The 26,230-nt window shown below is 47.0% G+C and overlaps 1 protein-coding gene across 5 annotated transcripts in view; it reads right to left on the minus strand.

The window, feature by feature from the left end:
- SLC35D2 (solute carrier family 35 member D2) overlaps positions 1-26,230 on the minus strand; it is a 222,178-nt gene that overhangs the window by 157,345 nt on the left and 38,603 nt on the right. For all 5 annotated transcript variants that reach the window (XR_011320504.1, XM_069762050.1, XM_069762047.1 and 2 more), the window contains exon 5: positions 16,733-16,804. Coding sequence is in view for 4 of the 5 variants with exons in the window: in XM_069762050.1 (XP_069618151.1) it covers positions 16,733-16,804 (72 nt within the window). In the remaining variant the exon portion in view is untranslated. The remainder of the gene's footprint in view (positions 1-16,732; positions 16,805-26,230) is intronic.

The raw sequence follows: 26,230 nt of genomic DNA on the forward strand, positions 1-26,230 counted from the left end.
TCCAGCGCTCTGCCCCATCTCTGTCCAGCCCTCTGCCCCATCTCTGTCCAGCACTCTGCCCCATCTCTTCCCAGCACTCTGCCCAGCACTCTGCCCCATCTCTGCCCAGCACTCTGCCCCATCTCTTCCCAGCACTCTGCCCAGCACTCTGCCCCATCTCTGTCCAGCACTCTGCCCCATCTCTGTCCAGCACTCTGCCCCATCTCTGTCCAGCACTCTGCCCCATCTCTGTCCAGCACTCTGCCCCATCTCTGTCCAGCACTCTGCCCCATCTCTGTCCAGCACTCTGCCCCATCTCTGTCCAGCACTCTGCCCCATCTCTGTCCAGCACTCTGCCCCATCTCTGTCCAGCACTCTGCCCCATCTCTGTCCAGCACTCTGCCCCATCTCTTCCCAGCACTCTGCCCCATCTCTTCCCAGCACTCTGCCCCATCTCTGTCCAGCACTCTGCCCCATCTCTGTCCAGCACTCTGCCCAGCACTCTGCCCCATCTCTTCCCAGCACTCTGCCCAGCACTCTGCCCCATCTCTGTCCAGCACTCTGCCCCATCTCTGTCCAGCACTCTGCCCCATCTCTGTCCAGCACTCTGCCCCATCTCTGTCCAGCACTCTGCCCCATCTCTGTCCAGCACTCTGCCCCATCTCTGTCCAGCACTCTGCCCCATCTCTTCCCAGCACTTTGCCCCATTTCTTCCCAGCACTCTGCCCCATGTCTTCCCTGCACTCTGCCCCATCTCTGTCTAGCACTCTGCCCCATCTCTGTCCAGCACTCTGCCCCATCTCTGTCCAGCACTCTGCCCAGCACTCTGCCCCATCTCTTCCCAGCACTCTGCCCCATCTCTGTCCAGCGTTCTTCCTTGGGCCCCCGTATCGCCGCTCTAAAAAAAAAAAAAAAGTTCTTCTTACCTGCCGCGCTCCTGCGGCGGGTGAAGTCTCCACGCAGCTGCAGCGTGCATGCACTCGCCGGCGACTGACAATGATGTCAGACGCCGGCGACATGCACGCACGCTGCGGCTGACGTCAGCGCCTGCCAGCCTCAGATTGGCTGGCGGCGCCGCGGCTGTTAACTATTGACGTGCGGGCCCGCGCCCGCACGTCAATAGCTTTAAACAGCTGCAGCGTCGGCGCTAAGGGCCCGGTTAGCCTGCGGCTGCCGGTAGGGGCCCGGTGAGCAGATAAGAGGGGGCCCGATGCGGGCCCCCTCTGCTCACCGGGCCCCATACGCCAGTCACGGCCGTCATGCCCTGATGGCGGCCCTGGTGGGGCAAAAAAGTATTTAGTCAGTCAGCAATAGTGCAAGTTCCACCACTTAAAAAGATGAGAGGCGTCTGTAATTTACATCATAGGTAGACCTCAACTATGGGAGACAAACTGAGAAAAAAAAATCCAGAAAATCACATTGTCTGTTTTTTTAACATTTTATTTGCATATTATGGTGGAAAATAAGTATTTGGTCAGAAACAAAATTTCATCTCAATACTTTGTAATATATCCTTTGTTGGCAATGACAGAGGTCAAACGTTTTCTGTAAGTCTTCACAAGGTTGCCACACACTGTTGTTGGTATGTTGGCCCATTCCTCCATGCAGATCTCCTCTAGAGCAGTGATGTTTTTGGCTTTTCGCTTGGCAACACGGACTTTCAACTCCCTCCAAAGGTTTTCTATAGGGTTGAGATCTGGAGACTGGCTAGGCCACTCCAGGACCTTGAAATGCTTCTTACGAAGCCACTCCTTCGTTGCCCTGGCGGTGTGCTTTGGATCATTGTCATGTTGAAAGACCCAGCCACGTTTCATCTTCAATACCATGGTGATGGAAGGAGGTTTGCAATCAAAATCTCACGATACATGGCCCCATTCATTCTTTCATGTACCCGGATCAGTCGTCCTGGCCCCTTTGCAGAGAAACAGCCCCAAAGCATGATGTTTCCACCACCATGCTTTACAGTAGGTATGGTGTTTGATGGATGCAACTCAGTATTCTTTTTCCTCCAAACACGACAAGTTGTGTTTCTGTTGTGAATTCTGTTGTTGAACTCCCTCCTGTGGTCAGGAATGGTACTTCGGCGAGTTCTGTCCATGGACTCCCTCTGGTGGCTGTGAGTGAAGCTGCTGCTTCTGAGGTTCCTTACACAGGTGATGTGGTTTATCCTTTGGTTGACTGCTCTATTTAACTCCACTCAGATCGTTACTCCATGCCAGCTGTCAATGTCCCTGTGCTGGTTCAGTTCGTTCTTGGATCTTTCTGGAGACCTGTCTCTTCCTGCAAGAAGCTAAGTCCCCGTTTGTTATTTTCTGTTCATGGTTTTCTAGTCCAGCTTGCTTTCATGATTTTGTCTTGCTAGCTAGAAGCTCAGGGATGCAGGGTGGCGCCTCCGCACCGTGAGTCGTGCGGGGGTCTTTTTGCACACTCTGCGTGGTCTTTTGTAGTTTTTGTGCTGACCGCAAAGATACCTTTCCTATCCTCTGTCTATTTAGTTAGTCTGGCCTCCCTTTGCTAAAACCTGTTTCATTTCTGTGTTTGTGACTTTCATCTTGACTCACAGTTAATATTTGTGGGGGGCTGCCTTTTCCTTTGGGGAAATTTCTCTGAGGCAAGGTAGGCTTTATTTTCTATCTCTAGGGCTAGCTAGTTCTTAGGCTGTGCCGAGGCGTCTAGGCCTGTTAGGTACGCTCCACGGCTATTTCTAGTGTGTGTGATAGGATTAGGGATTGCGGTCAGCAAAGTTCCCACTTCCCAGAGCTTGTCCTGTGAGTTTAACCATCAGGTCATTCCTGGTGCTCCTAACCACCAGGTCATAACATGTTTCTACCAAACAGTTCCAGTTTGGTTTCATCAGACCATAGGACATTCTCCCAAAACTCCTCTGGATCATCCAAATGCTCTCTAGCAAACTTCAGACGGGCCCGGACATGTACTGGCTTAAGCAGTGGGACACGTCTGGCACTGCAGGATCTGAGTCCATGGTGGCGTAGTGTGTTACTTATGGTAGGCCTTGCTACATTGGTCCCAGCTCTCTGCAGTTCATTCACTAGGTCCCCCCGCGTGGTTCTGGGATTTTTGCTCACCGCTCTTGTGATCATTCTGACCCCACGGGGTGGGATTTTGCGTGGAGCCCCAGATCGAGGGAGATTATCAGTGGTCTTGTATGTCTTCCATTTTCTAATTATTGCTCCCACTGTTGATTTTTTCACTCCAAGCTGGTTGGCTATTGCAGATTCAGTCTTCCCAGCCTGGTGCAGGGCTACAATTTTGTTTCTGGTGTCTTTTGACAGCTATTTGGTCTTCACCATAGTGGAGTTTGGAGTCAGACTGTTTGAGGGTGTGCACAGGTGTCTTTTTATACTGATAACAAGTTTAAACAGGTGCCATTACTACAGGTAATGAGTGGAGGAAAGAGGAGACTCTTAAAGAATAAGTTACAGGTCTGTGAGAGCCTGACATCTTGATTGTTTGTTTCTGACCAAATACTTATTTTCCACCATAATATGCAAATAAAATGTTAAAAAAACAGACAATGTGATTTTCTGGATTTTTCTCAGTTTGTCTCCCATAGTTGAGGTCTACCTATGATGTAAATTACAGACGCCTCTCATCTTTTTAAGTGGTGGAACTTGCACTATTGCTGACTGACTAAATACTTTTTTGCCCCACTGTATATGTATGTTTCATAGTTTGGACTTGACACTTTGCGGGGTAGTGTCATTATGGTTGGAGGCGTACTGTACCTCAGTCTGTTGGATTTGGACTCTTTATGTCTAGTGCTTTCTGCTATTTAGTGGATAAATGGTTGTGTAAAGAGGCCTTAGGCCGAATGGGATCGGATGAGTTAAAAAGTGGTAATTGTATTTGCCGTTCTTCTGCAATACAGTACATGCGTCTGAATCGCCGCTACTTAAAGTGTGCTAAACAACTTATGGTTTTGACTATGCATCTCAAAGTTATGATTTCCTTATGGATTTTGTGCCATCTAACAGACTAAGCATGGCCTCCTTCGTAAAGTATTTTCTCAACTTTCTGCTATTTAGCGGATAAATGGTTGTGTAAAGAGGCCATGGGCCGAATGGGCTTTGAAGAGTTAAAATTGGTAAAAGTACTTGCCGTTACTCAGCAATACAGCGCATGTATCTGAATCACTGTTACTTAAAGTGTGATAAACAATCGATGATTATGATTATGCATCTTAAAAATATGACTTTATTATAGACTTCATGCTATCTAATGGCCTAAACATGGCCTTACTCTGTATAGTATTTTCGTAACTAGCGGTGTGATGCTATATCTATAAACCTGCCGGCCATGACAGGTATTGTATCTTAGTATAAGCATGAACACTTTGTCTATTTGTTTATATATTTCCATGGCTCCTGGGGGCGGGAGCGATGACGCGCGATGGGCGGAGTTACTGCCCGCATTTGCATTGCCAGCATTTACCACACACTGACCTTGTGGACTTCTGTGGCGATGGTTCCTACGCTTCCTTGACTGGCAACATTGCTATGATGGATGCCCAAGCGCTGTTTAATTGTATATGGGTTTCCATGACTGCTGGGGGCGGGGGCGATGACACGCGATGGGCGGAGTTACCATCCACGCATGCATCGTTGGCGCTTGCCAAACGCTGTTCATGGGGATCCCCGGCCTGATGTACTCCACGCTCCTTTGGTAAGCAGCACAGCTGCATTTGATTCAAGACTATGCAATGTATAAAAGAACACAGGAAACATTCAAGAGTCACCCCTGATGAAGCTACTTAGATTGGCGACACGCGTCGGGTATCGGCACCACCTGGCTTACTCCCTGTGGGTACTCAATGAACTATAGCACCTCCTTTTACTATTGGGTATGGTTGGTGCCTACAGCCTCTTTAGTAACCATTTGTATGTGTCTGTGGTTGACCATGTAGCCGTTTTTGCTTATCAATGTATACATCTCTTGAATGGAGCATATTTAGCTAGGGGGCCTTGTGCAAGCCTGCAAATTTGTAGGCTCTCTTCTATTTGTCTATATATTTTACGTGGAACAATTGGAGTTATTCAACACTACGCCCACTGTTCTTGTATAGAGCTGTTAAAGATAAACACAGTATATACTAATATGCAAATTGCTATTTTCAGTATTTTAACTGTTATGATCTGGTGGCCTAGGAGCAGCATGAGACGTACTCTGGAGAAGGTGGTACCTGTACTGACCGCAGACCCTGAACTTAGCACTGCAACTAGAAGTAGCCGTGGGATGTACCTAACACTCCCTAGACACCTCGACACAGCCTAAGAACTAACTTCCCCTAAAGATATAAACGGGAAAACTATCTTGCCTCAGAGAAAATCCCCAAAGGATAGACAGCCCCCCACAAATATTGACTGTGACATACGCAGACTGAAATCAGGATTTAGCAAAGGAGGCCATTCTAGCTAAAAAGAAAGAATAGGACAGAGTACTATGCGGTCAGTATTAAAACACTAGAAAATATCCACTGCAGAAAATACAAATCTCCACATCTGACTAAAGACATGGAGGGTATATCTGCATCTCCAGAGACACAGCTTGGCTGCAAAAAATCCTTCACAGACAAAGCTGGACAAGACAAAGCATAAAAATGCACTAAACTATAAGGTCCACAGCATGTGCACAGCAAAAACAAAGCCAGGACTTATCTTTGTTGAAATGAACAGCAAAACAGGAGAGACCAGGTATGGATGTGAATCCTCCAAAAACAATGGACAACTGGCACTGACTAAAGGATCAAGCAAGACTAAATAGCCCAGTCCAAATTGCACTAAGTGAACACACCTGATAAATGCTGCGATCCAAAGACAGCAGCACTACCACTCATAACCACCGGAGGGAGCCCAAGAGCAGAATTCACAACAGTACCCCCCCTTGAGGAGGGGTCACCGAACCCTCACCAGAGCCCCCAGGCCGATCAGGACGAGCCAAATGAAAGGCACAAACCAAATCGTCAGCATGAACATCAGAGGCAACAACCCAAGAATTATCCTCCTGGCCATAACCCTTCCATTTGACAAGATACTGAAGCTTCCGCCTCGAAAAATGAAAATCCAAAATTTTCTCAACCACATACTCCAACTCCCCATCAATCAACACCGGGGCCGGAGGATCAACCGAGGGAACAACGGGCACCACATACTTCCGCAACAAAGATCTATGGAAAACATTGTGGATGGAAAAAGAGGCAGGAAGGGCCAAACGAAAAGACACTGGATTGATAATCTCAGAAATCCTATAAGGACCAATAAACCGAGGCTTAAACTTACTGGAAGAAACCTTCATAGGAACATGACGGGAAGACAACCAGACCAAATCCCCAACCCGAAGCCGGGAACCAACACACCGACGACGGTTAGCAAAACGCTGAGCCGCCTCCTGAGACAAAACCAAATTGTCCACCACATGAGCCCAATTTTGGTGCAGCCTGTCAACCACAGAATCCACGCCAGGACAATCAGAAGGCACAACCTGCCCTGAAGAAAAACGAGGATGAAAACCAAAATTACAAAAAAAGGCGAAACCAAGGTAGCAGAACTAGCTGGATTATTAAGGGCAAACTCGGCCAATGTCAAGAAAGCCACCCAATCATCCTGATCAGCAGACACAAAGCATCTCAAATAAGTTTCCAAAGTCTGATTAGTTCGCTCGGTTTGGCCATTTGTCTGAGGATGAAATGCGGAAGAAAAAGACAAATCAATGCCCAGCCTAGCACAAAAGGCCCGCCAAAACCTAGAAACAAACTGGGAACCTCTATCGGACACAATATTCTCCGGAATGCCATGCAAACGAACCACATGCTGAAAAAACAACGGAACCAAATCAGAAGAGGAAGGCAATTTAGGCAAAGGTACCAAATGAACCATCTTAGAAAACCGGTCACAAACCACCCAGATAACCGACATCCTCTGGGAAACTTGAAGATCTGAAATAAAATCCATAGAAATATGCATCCAAGGTCTCTCAGGGACCGGCAAAGGCAGAAGCAACCCACAGCAAGGCTTAGCCCGCGCACAAATCCCACAGGACTGCACAAAGTAACGCACATCCCGCGACAAAGAAGGCCACCAAAAGGACCTACAACCAAATCTCTGGTACCAAAAATCCCAGGATGGCCAGCCAACACAGAACAATGAACCTCAGAAATCACTTTACTAGTCCATCTATCAGGAACAAACAGTTTCCCCACTGGACAGCGGTCAGGTTTATTAGCCTGAATTTCCTGAAGAACCCGTCGTAAATCAGGGGAGATGGCAGAAAGAATCACCCCTTCCTTCAGAATGCTGACCGGCTCAAGAACCCCAGGGGAATCAGGAAAAAAACTCCTAGAGAGGGCATCAGCCTTAACATTTTTAGAACCCGGAAGATACGAGACCACAAAATCAAAACGGGAGAAAAACAGGGACCATCGAGCCTGTCTAGGATTCAGTCGTTTGGCAGACTCGAGGTAAATCAGATTCTTATGATCGGTCAGGACCACAATACGGTGCTTGGCCCCCTCAAGCCAATGTCGCCACTCCTCAAATGCCCACTTCATAGCCAACAACTCCCGATTGCCGACATCATAATTGCGCTCCGCAGGCGAAAACTTCCGAGAAAAGAAGGCACACGGTTTCATCAAGGAACCATCAGAATTCCTCTGAGACAAAACGGCCCCTGCCTCAATCTCAGACGCGTCAACCTCAACCTGAAATGGAAGAGAAACATCCGGCTGACGCAACACAGGGGCAGAAGTAAATCGGCGTTTAAGCTCCTGAAAGGCAGAAACAGCCGCGGAGGACCAATTCGTCACATCCGCGCCTTTCTTCGTCAAATCGGTCAGAGGTTTAACCACACTGGAGAAGTTGGCAATGAAACGACGATAAAAATTAGCAAAGCCCAAGAATTTCTGAAGGCTCTTCACAGATGTGGGCTGAATCCAATCATGAATGGCCTGAACCTTAACCGGATCCATTTCTATAGATGAGGGAGAAAAAATGAAACCCAAAAAAGAAACCTTCTGCACTCCAAAGAGGCACTTCGACCCCTTCACAAATAAAGCATTATTACGGAGGATCTGAAATACCATCCTGACCTGTTTCACATGACACTCCCAATCATCGGAAAAAATCAAAATATCATCCAAATATACAACCATGAATTTATCAAGATAACTCCGAAAGATATCATGCATGATGGACTGGAACACAGATGGGGCATTAGAGAGTCCGAATGGCATCACAAGGTATTCAAAATGGCCTTCGGGCGTATTAAATGCAGTTTTCCATTCGTCACCCTGCTCAATACGAATAAGATTATATGCCCCTCGAAGGTCAATCTTAGTAAACCAACTAGCCCCCTTAATCCTAGCAAACAAATCAGTAAGCAAAGGCAAAGGGTATTGAAATTTGACCGTGATCTTATTCAAGAGGCGATAATCAATACAGGGTCTCAAGGAGCCATCCTTCTTGGCAACAAAAAAAAAATCTGCTCCCAATGGTGAAGAAGATGGCCGAATATGCCCCTTCTCCAAAGACTCCTTAATATAGCTCTGCATGGCGGCATGTTCTGGCACAGACAGGTTGAAAAGTCGGCCCTTAGGGAACTTACAACCTGGAATCAAGTCAATAGCACAATCACAGTCCCTATGCGGTGGAAGAGAACTGGATTTGGGCTCATCGAATACATCCTGGAAATCTGACAAAAACTCAGGAATTTCAGAAGAGGGGGAAGAGGAAATTGACATCAAAGAAACGTGACCATGAACCCACTGACAACCCCAACTAGTCACAGACATAGATTTCCAATCTAACACCGGATTGTGTACCTGTAACCATGGAAAACCCAGCACAATATCATCATGCAAATTATGCAGCACCAAAAAACGACAATCTTCCTGATGGGCTGGCGCCATGCGCATGGTCAGCTGTGTCCAAAACTGAGGTTTATTTATAGCCAACGGTGTAGCATCAATCCCCCTTAAAGGAATAGGGTTCTGCAAAGGCTGCAAGAGGAAACCACAACGTCTGGCAAATTCTAAGTCCATTAAGTTCAGAGCGGCGCCTGAATCCACAAATGCCATGACAGAAAATGACGATAATGAGCAGATCAAGGTCACAGATAACAGAAATTTAGGTTGTACAGTACTGATGGTAACAGAACTAGCGATTCTCTTTGTACGCTTAGGGCAATCAGAAATAACATGAGCAGAATCGCCGCAGTAAAAACACAACCTATTCTGACGCCTGAATCTTTGTCGTTCAGCTCTAGACAAAATCCTATCACACTGCATAGGCTCAAGGCTACGCTCGGAGGACAACGCCACAGTGTGCACAACTCTGCGCTCGCTCAAGCGCCGATCAATCTGAATGGCCAGAGACATAGGGATCACTCAGACCAGCAGGCGTGGGGAACCCCACCATAACATCTTTAACGGATTCAGAAAGACCCTTTCTGAAAATTGCCGTCAAGGCATCCTCATTCCATTTAGTCAACACAGACCATTTTCTAAATTTCTGGCAATACGATTCTGCCGCTTCTTGACCCTGACACATGGCCAACAAGGTCTTCTCTGCATGATCCACTGAATTAGGTTCATCATACAATAACCCTAGCGCCTGAAAAAAGGTGTCTACATTAAGCAAAGCAGGATTCCCAGATTCCAGGGAAAATGCCCAATCCTGAGGATCACCACGCAACAGGGAAATAACAATTTTAACCTGCTGAATGGGATCACCAGAAGAAAGGGGTTTCAGAGCAAAAAACAGTTTACAGTTATTTTTAAAGCTCAAAAATTTGGACCTGTCCCCAAAAAACAAATCAGGAGTAGGAATTCTAGGCTCTAAAACCGGAGTCTGAACGATATAATCGGAAATACCCTGTACTCTAGCAGCTAGTTGGTCCACACGAGAAACCAATTCCTGAACCTCCATGCCAGCGCCTAACTCCTGAGCCACCCAGAGGAAAAGAGGGAAGAAAAGACAAAACAGACTACAGAAAAAAAAATGGCTCAGCACTTTTCTTCCCTTCTTCTGAGATGCGTTTAACTCATTGTTGGCCAGTTGTACTGTTATGATCTGGTGGCCTAGGAGCAGCATGAGACGTACTCTGGAGAAGGTGGTACCTGTACTGACCGCAGACCCTGAACTTAGCATCGCAACTAGAAGTAGCCGTGGGATGTACCTAACACTCCCTAGACACCTCGACACAGCCTAAGAACTAACTTCCCCTAATGATAGAAAAGGGAAAACTATCTTGCCTCAGAGAAAATCCCCAAAGGATAGACAGCCCCCCACAAATATTGACTGTGAGAGGAGAGGGAAATGACATACGCAGACTGAAATCAGGATTTAGCAAAGGAGGCCATTCTAGCTAAAAAGAAAGAATAGGACAGAGTACTATGCGGTCAGTATTAAAACACTAGAAAATATCCACCGCAGAAAATACAAATCTCCACATCTGACTAAAGACATGGAGGGTATATCTGCATCTCCAGAGACACAGCTTGGCTGAAAAAAATCCTTCACAGACAAAGCTGGACAAGACAAAACATGAAAATGCACTGAACTATAAGGTCCACAGCATGTGGACAGCAAAAACAAAGCCAGAACTTATCTTTGTTGAAATGAACAGCAAAACAGGAGAGACCAGGTAAGGATGTGAATCCTCCAAAAACAATGGACAACTGGCACTGACTAAAGGATCAATCAAGACTAAATAGCCCAGTCCAAATTGCACTAAGTGAACACACCTGATAAATGCTGCGATCCACAGACAGCAGCACTACCACTCATAACCACCGGAGGGAGCCCAAGAGCAGAATTCACAACATTTAACCCTCTAAGGGACTTAGTATTTGGCTCTTTGGGTTCTTGGAATGCTGTTTATATAGATACTAACACTGTATATATAGGCTTGTATTTTTTGGGAAGTTTTTCAGGTGGTGGGCTCCATTATGAATCGTTGAATAATATTTTATGTCACATATGTGACTACTTTTAAATGTTTTTAAAAATGTGTTGTGCGTGTTCTTTTTGTGCCTAATAAAAATAAGATTTTATGCTGATCTCATGCGTCAGGTGATCCCCTATGTATGGTCTATTCCTTTGCCTCTCCTCTTTACATACTGCCAGGACTCAGGGCCAAGAAACAAAGTGCAAATTCCAACCAAAACTGTTAAAAAAATCAAAACAAATTAAAAACAACGCTGAACATATGAGTAAGGAAGCATGTGCTGCACAACCCAGGACCAGATGACTCACAGAAGTGGTGCATAACTGATGTTCTCATTGAGTCCAGGTGGATGGACCGTGTCAAGTGTCAAAATCCATCTGGACTCAAGTTGGGCAAATTTTCTAGATGTACCACACCCCCGAATACACCCATCCAGCATGTCTATACCTCTCACCCTAAGGAGGCCTGGGTCGCAGCCATGAAATCTTTTGAAATGGCGGGGAAGTGTTTTCAACGTGGATGCATTCCCCTGGGCCACTGCCGCAATAATCCCACGGACATGTTTCCTCGTCCGTACTTTCAACTGGCGTGAGGTCATCCCGACATATATTTTATTACAAGGACACACAGCATAATAGATTATGTCATCTCAGGGAGGAGGAACTATCTTGAAAATGTGAATCGGTGGATAGACTCCAAACTCCAGCCTCTGGTGGAGGGATTGCCATCATTTCTCAAGGATACGGGTGACCTACTCAGGAGAGATGATGGGCTGCAACTTAATGATGACATGATGCTGGTGACAGCGGACATCGAGTCCCTGTACACCAGCATCAGACATGATGATGGACCACGGACTGCGTCATTTTTTCTAGGGTCCTCAAATTTGTCTAAGGACATTAGAGGATTGGCCCTTGAATTGTTAACATTTTCTTTAACCCATAATTTTTTTGTTTTTAAGTGGTCCTTCTTCCTGCAGCTTCAGGGCACTGTCATGGGGGCTACCTTTGCCCTGGCCTATGCCAACCTGTTCCTGGGGCTGTGGGAGAGGGACCTCTCCCTGCCAGATCAGCCGTCGTCAATGGACCGTGTCCTCTCCTGGATGTGGTACATTGATGACATTTTGCTGATCTGGCGGGGTTCGAAGGAATGTCTGCAGGACTGCATGTCCTCCTTAAATAAAAATCATCTAAACATTTTTATCACATACAAATGTGATCACTCAACTATGGAGTTTTGGGATGTCACGCTTAGACATGATGTAAATGGAGAACTACAGACTGACATCTTTCATAAGCCCACGTCCACTATCATGCTCCTGCACGCGTCCTCATATCACCCGGGCCACATGATCCAATCCATCCCAACTGGACAATTCCTGCATCTCCATAGATTATGTTCTACCGAGGAAATATTTTTGGAACAAGCAGAGGATCTTAAGAGTCGGTTAAAGGAACACGGTTACAGTAACCGTATGATCAAGAAGGCATATAATAGGGCAAGACATACGGTGAGGCATTCCCTCCTGTATGAAACAAGGACAAGTAGGGACCAAACAATTGTCCGATTTGTAACAAATTTCCACTCCCAATTTCCACTTATGAGAAAAATCTTAGGTAAATCTTGGCATATCCTGAGGGTGGATCCGGTGATTTCTAAACTCATCCCTGCAAGGGCCTGCATCACGGCCAGGAGATCCAAAAACTTACTTGACCATCTGGTACGGAGTCACTGTGTAAGTGAGCCTTCTACTACATTTCTGGATTCTATGGCGGTGAGACATGGATGCACCCTGTTGTGAATTCTGTTGTCGAACTCCCTCCTGTGGTCGTGAATGGTACTTCGGCGAGTTCTGTCTATGGGCTCCCTCTGGTGGCTTTGAGTGAAGCTGCTGCTTCTGAGGTTCCTTACACAGGTGACGTGGTTTATCCTTTGGTTGGCTGCTCTATTTAACTCCTCTCAGATCGTTACTCCATGCCAGCTGTCAATGTTTTTGCATTCGTTCAGTTCGCTCCTGGATCTCTCTGATGACCTGCCTTCTCCTGCAGAAGCTAAGTTCCTTATAGTCTTATTTTGTTCTCTGTTTTCTTGTCCAGCTGGTTTTCATGATTTTGTCTTGCTAGCTGGAAGCTCTGGGATGCAGAGTGGCCCCTCCGCACCGTGAGTCGGTGCGGAGGTCTTTTTTTGCACACTCTGCGTGGTCTTTGTAGGTTTTTGTGCTGATCGCAAAGTTACCTTTCCTATCCTCTGTCTATTTAGTAAGTCTGGCCTCCCTTTGCTGAAACCTGTTTCATTTCTGCATTTGTGACTTTCATCTTACTCACAGTCAATATATGTGGGGGGCTTCCTTTACCTTTGGGGAATTTCTCTGAGGCAAGGTAGGCTTTATTTTCTATCTCTAGGGCTAGATAGTTCTTAGGCTGTGACGAGGCGCCAAGGTCTGGTCAGGAGCGCTCCACGGCTATTTCTAGTGTGTGTGATAGGATTAGGGCTTGCGGTCAGCAGAGCTCCCACATCCCAGAGCTCGTCTTGTATGAGGTTTAATTATCGGGTCATTCCGGGTGCTCCTAACCACCAGGTCATAACAGCACCCCCTGTAGGCGCTGTGTGGCATGACCCAATATTGACCGGTGTGATATATTTACCAATTCTAGTGGATCCCGTCAGTTTAAAATCAAGAAACACATTACTTGCACTAGCATAAATGTAATCTACTATGCTGTGTGTCCTTGTAATAAAATATATGTCGAGATGACCACACGCCAGTTGAAAGTATGGACGAGGGAACATGTCCGTGGGATTATTGCGGCAGCGGCCCAGGGGGATGCATCCATGTTGAAAACACTTCCCCGCCATTTCAAAAGATATCATGGCTGCGTCCCAGGCCTCCATAGGGTGAAAGGTATAGACATGCTGGATGGGGATATTCGAGGGGGGGTACATCTAGAAAACTTGCCCAGCTTGAGTCCAGATGGATTTGGACACTTGACACAGTCCATCCATCTGGACTCAATGAGAACATCAGTTATGCACCATTTCTGTGAATCATCTGGTCCTGGGTTGTGTGGCACATGTTGCCTTACACATGTGTTCAGCCTTGTTTTTTTCATTTGTTTTTATTTTTTTAACAGTTTTGGCTGGCATTTGAACTTGGTTTCTTGGCTATGGAGTCCTGGCAGTGTGGGAATGGCTCAATAGATTGAGTCTGATTGGAGACCTCGGTGTTACTAACCACATGGTGAAGAGTCTGCACTTCACATGAATACAAAGCATCTAGAAGTTTTACAGACCTGCATGCAAAATGATATTTATACGGATTATATAGATAGGTGTTTGGACTAATAACTAATGTTGCTGATAGTTTGACTATTGGGACCTCTTATTATGAATATGGACATGTAATCTTCTCTGCTAAAATTGGTAACAAATAACAGTTTTATGTATATGTCCATTCAAATGTATAGGTTATGGGTACCATTCATGCATTAATGAGGGGGTTTTGTGTGTATTGCTGGTATAATAATTATCTTTCTGTATCATCATTGGGATATATTTTTTCTTCTCAATATGTCTCATTGCATCAGACCCTGGCTGCACTAGATATGCTTTGACACCTGGCATGGTGCCTGTGCTCCGCTGTGGTCCGCTGTCTTCCACGTGTGTGTCGGTTGGGGTTTGTTCACGTGGGGCCCCACGTATTTCTACCCCTGCCTTCCACCCATTGTGGGGCTTGCTGACGCTGTGGGGGCTATGGCAACATGCTTGTTGTCAGTACGGCACCATCAGGACCTACGGACACGCCCAGACAGCGTTATGTGACTTGAATTAGCTTGACTCCGCCCACTCTGTGACACAAATTCTGGCCGTCGTTCAGTGTCCATAGTAACTGTTGACATTTCCCTTGGGTTAGCCCCACCTACTTCCCGGACCGCATGTATATTTTAATCGACTGCCATGCCATCTGCACGCTCCCTGACGTAGGTAACTTACCAAAATGCGTGTTGGGGCTGGCACGCACCTCCTGGTCATGGCTGTACTAGCTCAAAAGGGTGCTTCTACTCAATTCTGAGCAAAGGGTCTGAATACTTATGACCATGTGATATTTCAGTTTTTCTTTTTTAATAAATTGTCAAAAATTACATTTCTGTTTTTTTCATTCAAGATGGGGTACAGAGTGTACATTAATGAGGAAAAAATTTACTTTTTTGAATTTACCAAATGGCTGCAATGAAACAAAGAGTGAAAAATTTAAAGGGGTCTGAATACTTTCCGCACCCACATAGCAACACATAGCAACATCCAAGCTGCACATTTGATAAAGCTCATAGAACACCTGCTTTTGCAGCACACAAAATTATTTAGGGGTCCACTACTTGTCCTTCTCATTTCCTATATTTGGCCACATTAAAATAAAAATACCTATACTCACTTCCCATTCCGGCACCATTCCAACGATGTCGGCACTCCCATTCCCGGTGCTCACATGAAGTTGTTACGTCACATGAGCTTTGCGCCCAATCAGCACCGGTGTTACTGTCCATCCTTTAGACGTTTAAGTAATCAAGAGGAAGTGAGGGGCCAGTCGTTGCCCTCAGTTCCTCTTGAATAGTTATACTTCTGAGGGCAGGGACAGAGACTCAGGGCTGATTGGGCGCAGAGCTCATGTGATGTAACAACGTCATGTGAGCCACGGGAACGCGGGTGGCAGCAGCCCTGAGAATGCAAGTAATGACCCTGCTGGAATGGCGCCGACACAGGAGGTGAGTTTAGGTGTTTTTAATTTAACAGGGCCAAACATGGGAAACAGCTAGGACAACCCATTTAATCAACTCCCCTTCTCAGCTATGTACTAAAAGGGGAAGCAGAAGATACTCTTATTTCTGCTCTAGGCCATTTTTGTTTTCACGCTTGCAATACCTTAGACCAGTGTTCCCCAACTCCATTCCACATGACCCACCAACAAACAATGTTTTCAGGATTTCTTTAGCATTCCACAGGTAATAATTCCATGACTTGTGCAATACTAAGTGATAAGGAAATCCTGACACATGGTCTGCTGGTGGCTCATGAGGAATGGCGTTGGGGAACACTGCTCTGGACTATCCGTGCCGTTGACATTATTGCCTTCACTACTCTAGACTAGGGTTGTTACCATTATCCTCTGTATTTGATCAGTAAGAATGTTTGCTTGTAGTAGTCACTTTTCTACAGTAGTCCACAAACAGTTTTTATTCTTCACAGAAGCAAAATTTTATCATATCAGGAGGTTCGGAAATTTCATAAACTCACCTGATTTAACTAGATGCAGTATGCCACAGTATTTCAGAGAATGACATACCTGGCTGCAACCGTGACAGGTGCCCTTAAATAAGCTTGAGTAAGGTCACTGGATGTACTCTGGGATCATGTGTGCCTTTGTTCATTTGTAACTTATTAAATATGTCTATATATAACTTGACAATGCTTTGCATAAGACTCTATACGCTGCTGATGAATCTGTCACATGAATCAATGGTGTGAAAACTAGCGCACCCTTCTTTTGACATTAATAAAATGTCATCCATTGAGTTTTTGTATTTACATGAGATTAGTTATTAACTTTTATGTTATATTTTTTTATGTACAAGACCATATACTGTTTGTTTACATATGAGCAAACTTTCCTCCAACATACATACTAGTTATATGCACAGTTTATGGTGCTCGATCTGGTCAAACTAAAGGTTTGTCCTATAAGTTTTCATATTCTCTTAAGAAAATGATAAATATATAATTATAAAAAAAAAATTCTTACCTTAAAATGACTATTTCAAGAATTAGTGTAAACAAAATAGAAAATTTACGAAGAACTGTAAACATCGGCAAGCTACGAAGACAAAAGTACATAGGAAGAAATTTAATGCATTTTTAGCTAAATTCTATTTTCACAGCTATTCATGCTGCACATAATGTTAATGTCAAAATAAGCCAATACAAGTTACAATATGTCAGTACTCAGACATCATAAATATTTAACCCTATGCCTAACCAAACAAATTTTCAATTTTTTCTTTTTGTTTGTACATGCGGATTAGAGCTGTAAAAAAATTTCTTGATTGCATATTCAAGTAATTTTTGCATCATTTATTTGTAATACATGGGGCTTGATTTTTATGTCACGTCATATGCTCCCTTTTTTACTTTTGATTGTATAAGTGGTAAAGTAAAGTACGGTAAATAAGTGTCTGTTTATCTCCTTTAATTTTTTTAAATGACTACAAAGAATTACTAAAATACTCTTCACAAAGAGAAACGTTACCCCTTGGATCCCAGTCAGACGCCTCTCACACAGCCAAAACAGATCTCACACTTTCCACTGACGAGGAGCAGAACCCTGAAACACATGTCTGCAAATTGAGATCCTGGTTTGGCTTTTATCCTAAGTCATGTGGCAAGTCTCTTTAAAGGGTTGATATTGACTTTTAGGATTGCTGCTTCCAATAGGTGGCAATGGAGTTCTAGTATATACTTCCTCTCTGAAAAAGCAATTTGCATATTTAATTTCCCATAGAAGCATTGCAAGGCTTTGGCCATGTTCACACGTTCCTGATTTCCCTGCTGTTTTTTCTGCACTAAAAACCGCAGCTCTTGGCAGAAAACGCAGGTGCGTTTTTTGGTGCGTTTTTGGTGCGTTTTTGATGCGTTTTTTTATGCGGTTTTTAGTGTAGTTTTTTATGCAGTTTTCTCTGCAGAGTCTGTGTGTTTTCTAGGAAGTTTTTTAGGGTTAAAATGGCTGAAAATACCCTAACCCTACCCCTAACCCTACCCCTAACCCTACCCCTACCCCTAACCCTAACCCTAGTTCTAACTGTAGTGGGGGAAAAAAAAATTCTTTATTTTATTATTGTTACTACCTATGGGGGTGATAAAGGGGGGGGGGGTCATTTACCTTTTTTTTTATTTTGATCACTGTGAGGTTATCACAGTGATCAAAATGTGCGCATGCGCCCGCTGTTAGGGCTAGCGGAACGCACCAAATAATAAGACTGATAGTGTACGGTGCGTTCGTAGCCCGGGGTCCACCGTGCAGAGATGGAACCTGCTGCTGAGTAATGACGGACTATATGGCGGTACTCATAAGTATACTCGCGTGGGTTAAACTTCACCCAACGTGAAGGAAGCAATCCTGTTGCGTCACAGGGTCGCGGTACCGCACATAGAAGGCGAGCAAGCAGTCAGCGAACTTAACCCCAACTAGGATTGAAGTCCGATTAGACCCTTGCTGGCACAACACCGCAACAGGGTGTGTTAGGCAACTCTTATAATTAGAGCACCGAAGTGCGAACTGTGCCGTGCTGGCAGGCACCACTAAGCACCCAGACGTGGGTCAGGAAGCGCACTACTGGTGCGTGGCGCCGCACTGGCGGTCACAGCAATAGACGCTGATACGTGTGTGACACGTTGAGTGATTTGTCGGGCGCTAGATAGCAGCCATACTCCATACGCGAACAGTCATACAATAGGGTAGGGGTATTTAATGAACGACTTGCACTCACAACAAACACACGTATTCAATTGTACACTAGCGCATGGCCATGCGGTCATGCACAGTTTATATAATTGCAGGACAGGAAGTGGCCACAGAAACTTTGCCCTTCCAAGACCTGCCAAGAGGACCAATGGAATGCGCTGCAGAGCCAGAGCACATGACCCTCGATCTCCAACGGGAGATCTTGCTCTGGGCATGCTCAGTGTGCGCAAACAAGGACTTAGTCCCAGGGAAGTCCGCTCGCCGCTGACCAGCACTGACTTTAATGGCAGGAGCTGAAGAAGCAGCAGTAACTCTCTGTACAGAGTGAGAGCGAGCAAGACACTGGGAGCGACGTCCCTGCTGAGCAGACTCCACTGCGGCTGGAAGAGAATGGGAGACCGCAGCGGAGACGGATCGAGATTCCCCCTGTGCAGCAGAGGAAACTTGACTCCTAACATTACCCCCCCTCCTAGGGCCCCCCCTCCTTGGGCCTCGCTACGCTCGAAGGCAGCAATGAGCTGTGGGGCCCGAACGTTTTCAGCAGGCTCCCAAGACCTGTCCTCTGGACCATAACCCTTCCAATCCACCAAATAAAACTTTTTGCCGCGTACCACCTTGCACCCCAAAATAGCGTTCACCTCGTAATCGTCCGTAGACGAACCCGATGTCCCGGCAGATGACTCGGAAAACCGGGACATGTATACGGGTTTCAAGAGGGACACATGAAAGGTGTCGGTGATACCCAAGCGTGGAGGAAGAGCCAGGCGGTAGACCACAGGATTAACCTGTTCGAGAACCTTGAAGGGACCCAAGTAGCGAGGAGCAAACTTAGTGGACTCAACTCGCAGCCTGATGCTACGAGCGGAGAGCCACACCAAGTCGCCAGGGGCAAAAGTCGGCGGAGGACCTCATTCTCTCCTTGGAGGCCCGAATGGCATCCTGCGTGCGATCCCAAATGTCCCGTGCCTCCACAGCCCAGTCTGCCACCCTGGGATCAGCGGAAGACACAGGCATGGGCACAGGAACACGCGGATGCTGGCCGTAATTTAAGAGGAATGGAGTCTGACCGGTAGAGTCGGCTACGGCATTGTTAAGTGCAAACTCTGCCCACGGTAGCAAGGATGCCCAGTCATCCTGTCTGGCAGAAACAAAATGTCGCAGATATGTGACCAAGGTCTGGTTGGCCCTTTCTACCAACCCATTCGTCTCGGGATGATATGCCGAAGAGAGATTTAACTCAATACTGAGTAGACGACATAGCTCCCTCTAGAATCGAGACGCAAACTGGGGACCCCGGTCACTAACAATTTTGTCTGGCATACCGTGTAAGCGAAAGATATGCTTGATAAACACGACAGCCAACGCCCGTGCAGATGGTAGCCGTGGAAGAGGCACCAAATGCACCATTTTGGAAAAATGATCGGTGATCACCCAGATAATGGTGCAATTACGAGACTTGGGTAAGCCAACCACAAAGTCCATCCCGACCATCTCCCAGGGCCTGTCAGCCACGGGCAGAGGATAAAGCAACCCAGCTGGCCGTTGCCGAGGAGTCTTGTTCCTGGCGCAAGAGACACACGCCCGAACGTACTCCGCGACATCACGAGCCATATGCGGCCACCAGTATGTCCTCGCCAGTAACTCTGATGTCCTTTTAGTACCAAAATGTCCACCCACCCTGGACGAGTGCGCCCAAGAGAGAACCTCCGGTCGCAAACTAGATGGAACAAAAGTCTTGCCCGGGGGCACAGACTCCAGCGAAACCGGGGCCACGATTCTCAAACTCTCGGTGGGGACAATAAGCCGAGGCTCCTCCTCCTCCGCAGATGACACAACGGAGCGAGAGAGAGCGTCAGCCCAAATGTTCTTCTCCCCAGAAAGGAAATGGAGGGTGAAATGAAACCGGGAGAAGAACAAGGACCATCTGGCCTGGCGAGAATTCAACCGCTGAGCTGTCTGCAGATACACCAAATTTTTGTGATCTGTGAAGACTTGGAAGGGAAAACGTGCTCCCTCCAAGAGATGTCTCCACTCCGAGAAAGCCAACTTCATGGCTAGCAACTCCCTGTCCCCGATGGAATAATTCCTCTCTGCTGGTGCGAAGGTCTTGGAGAAAAAGAAGCAAGGATGCTTCCGACCTTGAGCATCCTTTTGGAAGAGGACTGCTCCAGCACCAACAGAAGAGGCATCCACCTCCATGATAAATGGCTTATTAACATCGGGGCGATGAAGAATGGGAGCGCTAGCGAAGTGTGACTTTATAGAGATAAAAGCCTTGGAGACCTCCTCAGACCACAATTTGGGATTCGCCCCCTTCTTGGTGAGGGCAACCAAGGGAGCTACCAAAGTTGAGAAATGCGGGATGAACTGGCGATAATTGATGAACCCCATAAAGCGCTGCACCGCTTTAAGAGAATGGGGTTCCTGCCAGTCCATCACAGCCTGTAGTTTGGCAGGATCCATAGCCAATCCCTGGGCTGAGATGATGTAGCCTAGGAAAGGTAAGGACTCCTGCTCAAACATACACTTCTCCAACTTGGCATAGAGGGAGTTTGCCCGTAGGAGGTCGAAGACTTTGCAAACATCTCTCCGGTGGGAGTCAATATCTGGAGAGTAGATGAGAATATCATCCAGATAGACTACGACCGAGGTGGAAAGCATATCCCGGAAGATATCGTTCACAAAGTCTTGGAAAACGGCTGGGGCATTACAGAGCCCAAAGGGCATCACCAGATATTCATAGTGCCCATCCCTGGTGTTAAAAGCCGTCTTCCATTCGTCCCCCTCACGGATGCGAATCAGGTTGTAAGCACCCCGCAGATCTAATTTAGTAAATATCCTTGCTCCCCGAAGCCTATCGAACAGTTCAGATATCAAAGGCAAAGGGTATTTATTCTTAACGGTGATGGCGTTAAGACCCCTGTAGTCTATGCATGGACGCAATTCCCCACTCTTCTTCTGCACGAAGAAGAACCTTGCCCCAGCAGGTGACACTGACTTCCTGATGAACCCTCTTGCCAGATTTTCCTGGATGTACTGTGACATTGCCTCCGTCTCCGGGAGAGATAGCGGATAGACTCGACCCCGGGGAGGCTCAGCACCAGGCAAGAGGTCAATAGGACAGTCATAGGGGTGATGGGGCGGAAGGGTCTCCGCCGCCTTTTTGGAGAATACGTCTGCATACGACCAATACTGCTTGGGGAGAGAGGAAAGCTCTGCGGGTACCTCAGTTGTAGCTACCTGAACGCACTCCCTCTGACACCTACCCCCACAAAATTCACCCCATCCCAGAATTCTGCCTGAGGACCACTCGATATGAGGAGAGTGGTACCGTAGCCAAGGTATTCCCAACAGGACTTCATCAATTCCCTCTGGAATGATGAGCAGGGAAATAATCTCCTGATGAGATGGCGACATGGACAGAGTAAAAGGGATGGTCTGGTGAGTTATCTGTGAGGGCAGAGTCGACCCATTCACCACTCGTACCGTTACAGGTTGAGCTAGCATAACCAGAGGTATTGCGTGGCGTTGGGCGAAGGCAGAAGACATAAAATTGCCCTCCGCCCCAGAATCCACGCAGAGCTCTACCGAGTGGGAGAATGAGCCTATAGTAATTGTCCCCTTAAAGGACAATTTAGAGGCAAACGTCGCCGTGTCTAGTGTACCTCCACCTACGACCACTAGACGCTGACGTTTCCTCGACCGCTGAGGACATCTGGTGGCTAAATGTCCAGACTGCTGGCAAACATGAAGACCCTGAGTGCACAAGCGGTCCGGGACTTAAGTCCCGCTTGTGACACTTCCCTGGCCTCATGTGACTCAGGAACCAGGACCGGAGATTCCAGAGGTTTGGCGAAAGTAGGAGCCAGCCGAAACCTCTGCCTACACTGGGCTCGCTCTAACCTCCGCTCGTTAAAACGGAGGTCAATTTGAGTGGAGACTGTTATTAACTCCTCCAGTGTGGCAGGAATCTCCCTAGTGGCCAGAGCGTCCTTTACATGGTCAGCCAAGCCCCTCCAAAATATGGGGATAAGAGCTTTATCCGACCATTCCAGCTCAGATGCTAAAGTGCGGAATTGGACGGCAAAATGACTGACCAAGGACTCACCCTGAGTTAATGCCAGCAGTTGGAGCGCAGTGTCATGGGTGACTTGAGGTCCTAAAAAGACCTGTTTTAAAGTGCTCAAAAACAGAGGAGCACTCTGCACCACATGATCGCCACGCTCCCACAGCGGCGTAGCCCATTCCAACGCCCTGTCCGACAATAGAGACACAATAAATCCCACCTTAGCCCGCTCTGTGGGGAAACGTGCAGCCAGAAGCTCGAGATGAATAGAGCACTGACTCACGAATCCCCTACAAAATTTGCTATTACCAGAAAATTTTTCTGGCAGCGGGAGGCGAGAAAATGTCGGAACAGGGGTGCAAATGGACAAAGTTGCTGCAGCCACGCTGGCAGCCTGTACAGCAACTGCGGTAACATCCACAGCTGAGGTTGCGCTCTCGAGAGCCGCCAACCTACCCTCCAGCTGCTATATATACCGCAGGGATTGCTGTTTGTCCGACATCACTAGCCAGACCCTGGCGCTAGTGTAATGTTAGGGCTAGCGGAACGCACCAAATAATAAGACTGATAGTGTACGGTGCGTTCGTAGCCCGGGGTCCACCGTGCAGAGATGGAACCTGCTGCTGAGTAATGACGGACTATATGGCGGTACTCATAAGTATACTCGCGTGGGTTAAACTTCACCCAACGTGAAGGAAGCGATCCTGTTGCGTCACAGGGTCGCGGTACCGCACATAGAAGGCGAGCAAGCAGTCAGCGAACTTAACCCCAACTAGGATTGAAGTCCGATTAGACCCTAGCTGGCACAACACCGCAACAGGGTGTGTTAGGCAACTCTTATAATTAGAGCATCGAAGTGCGAACTGTGCCGTGCTGGCAGGCACCACTAAGCACCCAGACGTGGGTCAGGAAGCGCACTACTGGCGCGTGGCGCCGCACTGGCGGTCACAGCAATAGACGCTGATACGTGTGTGACACGTTGAGTGATTTGTCGGGCGCTAGATAGCAGCCATACTCCATACGCGAACAGTCATACAATAGGGTAGGGGTATTTAATGAACGACTTGCACTCACAACAAACACACGTATTCAATTGTACACTAGCGCATGGCCGTGCGGTCATGCGCAGTTTATATAATTGCAGGACAGGAAGTGGCCACAGAAACTTTGCCCTTCCAAGACCTGCCAAGAGGACCAATGGAATGCGCTGCAGAGCCAGAGCACATGACCCTCGATCTCCAACGGGAGATCTTGCTCTGGGCATGCTCAGTGTGCGCAAACAAGGACTTAGTCCCAGGGAAGTCCGCTCGCCGCTGACCAGCACTGACTTTAATGGCAGGAGCTGAAGAAGCAGCAGTAACTCTCTGTACAGAGTGAGAGCGAGCAAGACACTGGGAGCGACGTCCCTGCTGAGCAGACTCCACTGCGGCTGGAGGAGAATGGGAGATCGCAGCGGGGACGGATCGAGATTCCCCCTGTGCAGCAGAGGAAACTCGACTCCTAACACCCGCCATTTTGGAAGATGGCGGCGCCCAGGGAGAAGACGGCCGGACGGACACCGGGAGGCCCGGTAAGTATAAGGGGGGGAGATGAGGGCACGGGGGGGGCGTCGGAGCATGGGGGGGTGGCATCGGAGCATGGGGGGGGGGGAATGGGGCACAGCCACACTCCGCCCATGCACTTCCTGCTGCAGCGGTTCTGCACCACAAACCGCAGAAAACCCGCAGATTTTTTTTCGTCTGCGGGTTTTACTGCGGGTTTGACCTCACAATGGAGGTCTATGGGTGCAGAACCGCTGCAGTTCCGCACAAAGAAGTGACATGGTACTTCTTTTTTACCTCAGCTATTCAGCGCGGCTTTTTTAGTGCATTTCCGCAATGTGGGCACAGCGGTTCCTGTTTTCCATAGGGTACATTGTACTGTACCCTGCATGGAAAACAGCTGCGGACCCGCAGCGGCAAAATCGCGGCGGTTCCGCAGTTAAAAACGCATAGTGTGAACATGGCCTTTAACGTCTCCTCACATTGGCATGCCAGGCTTGGCATGTCACTTTCCACAAGGAGAAATGTTACCCCTTGGATCCCTTAAAACACATTTAAAAATTTGTTCCCCTTTCTGTAACAAATACTGTTATAAATCGGACATAATTTATTTTTATTTAATTTATTTTACACATTTTGCCTCCTATAAGGTCTTTGGTGGTATTAAAATATTGAAATAGCAGACCTGTCAGAGTTTCCTATGACCCAGCAGCTCCTGTTCCCTCCTTGTACGCAGCGATCACGTGACCACTGTGTGTGGAGGCGGAAGCGCTGTCTCCGCTTCATATTACTGCATACACAACGATTGTTTGGCACTGGGTATACATAGATCAATAAGGCACAGACAGTCTATGGGAACTGTCAGAGACAGCCACATCCCCGATCCCACAGCTATAGGACTACTGCGTTAGAACATCACTGCAATTAGGAGCGGGGGCATCCGGATCTTTAAAGTCAATGGATGGTCCAAAAAGTGTTAAAGTGCAACCGACATTTTAAGTTTTTTCATTTTCTATCAATTAATTGTACACATAACAATAAGCAACTTTGTAAATATATCTTATCAGAGGAATTTGCTTTCCCCCCTTTTGGGTTTATATTTATTTTTCCATTCGTGGGCAAATTCTGTATTCAGTGAATAGATATTTTCCCATTCCTGAGATAAGAGATGACAGTTGGTGCTTCTAATAGTCTATGAAGGGTGAGGGGGAAAATGGGAGTTATAATCAGACACAAGCACTCTGCTACAAATTATCCTAAATAGACAACTTTATGAGCATCAAATGTCATCTCAGTAATGGGAAAATCTGTGTTAATTGAAAACAGATTTTATGCATGATTTGAGAATTTTGAGAATGAAAGAGCAGTCCTGGAGGAGAAAGAATTGGATTCTCTCATCTACTATATAAAGCTGAATGTGTGTATGTGTGTGTGTGTGTATGTCCGGGATTGGCATCTGCACCGTCGCAGCTACAGCCACAAAATTTTGCACAGTCACACGTCTAGACCCCGAGAGCGTCATAGGCTATGTTGTGAGGCGAAATTTTAACCCCGCACGTTCCAATTCACCAAACAATTTTGCCCCTATCTACATAATGGGGAAAAAAGTGAAAGGAAAAGTGCTGGAAGCGTCGCAGCTACAGCAACAAAATTTTGCACAGTCACACGTCTGGACCCTGAGAGCGTCATAGGCTACGTTGTGAGGTGAAATTTTAACCCCGCGCTTTCCAATTCACCAAACTATTTTTTCCCTATCTACATAATGGGGAAAAGTGAAAGGAAAAGTGTTGGAGGCAAATTGACAGCTGCCAGATGTGAACAAGGGGGACTTAAAGAGTGAGAGCGATGGCGCCAAAGAGTATATACCGTACAGTTGCTAAGGTGGGACCCAGACATGGGATACTCACCACACACGGGGATATGAACACACACACAAAATGCGCCACACACTACCACGTGCTTGAACACATATACCACCCTCAGCACACATTTCACCACACATACACCAACCTCGCCACATAAAAGTCGAAACACAAAAGTCGCCGCTCAAAACTCACCACGCGCAAAACTCGCCACATGCAAAAAATAGGCTCACGCAAAACTCGCCACAAGTGCAAAACTCACCTCATGGAAAACTCGCCACACGCAAAACTTGCACATGCGGAAAAATTGCCA

The sequence above is a fragment of the Ranitomeya imitator genome, chromosome 1, assembly GCF_032444005.1.
Source record: "Ranitomeya imitator isolate aRanImi1 chromosome 1, aRanImi1.pri, whole genome shotgun sequence".
NCBI lineage: Eukaryota > Metazoa > Chordata > Amphibia > Anura > Dendrobatidae > Ranitomeya > Ranitomeya imitator.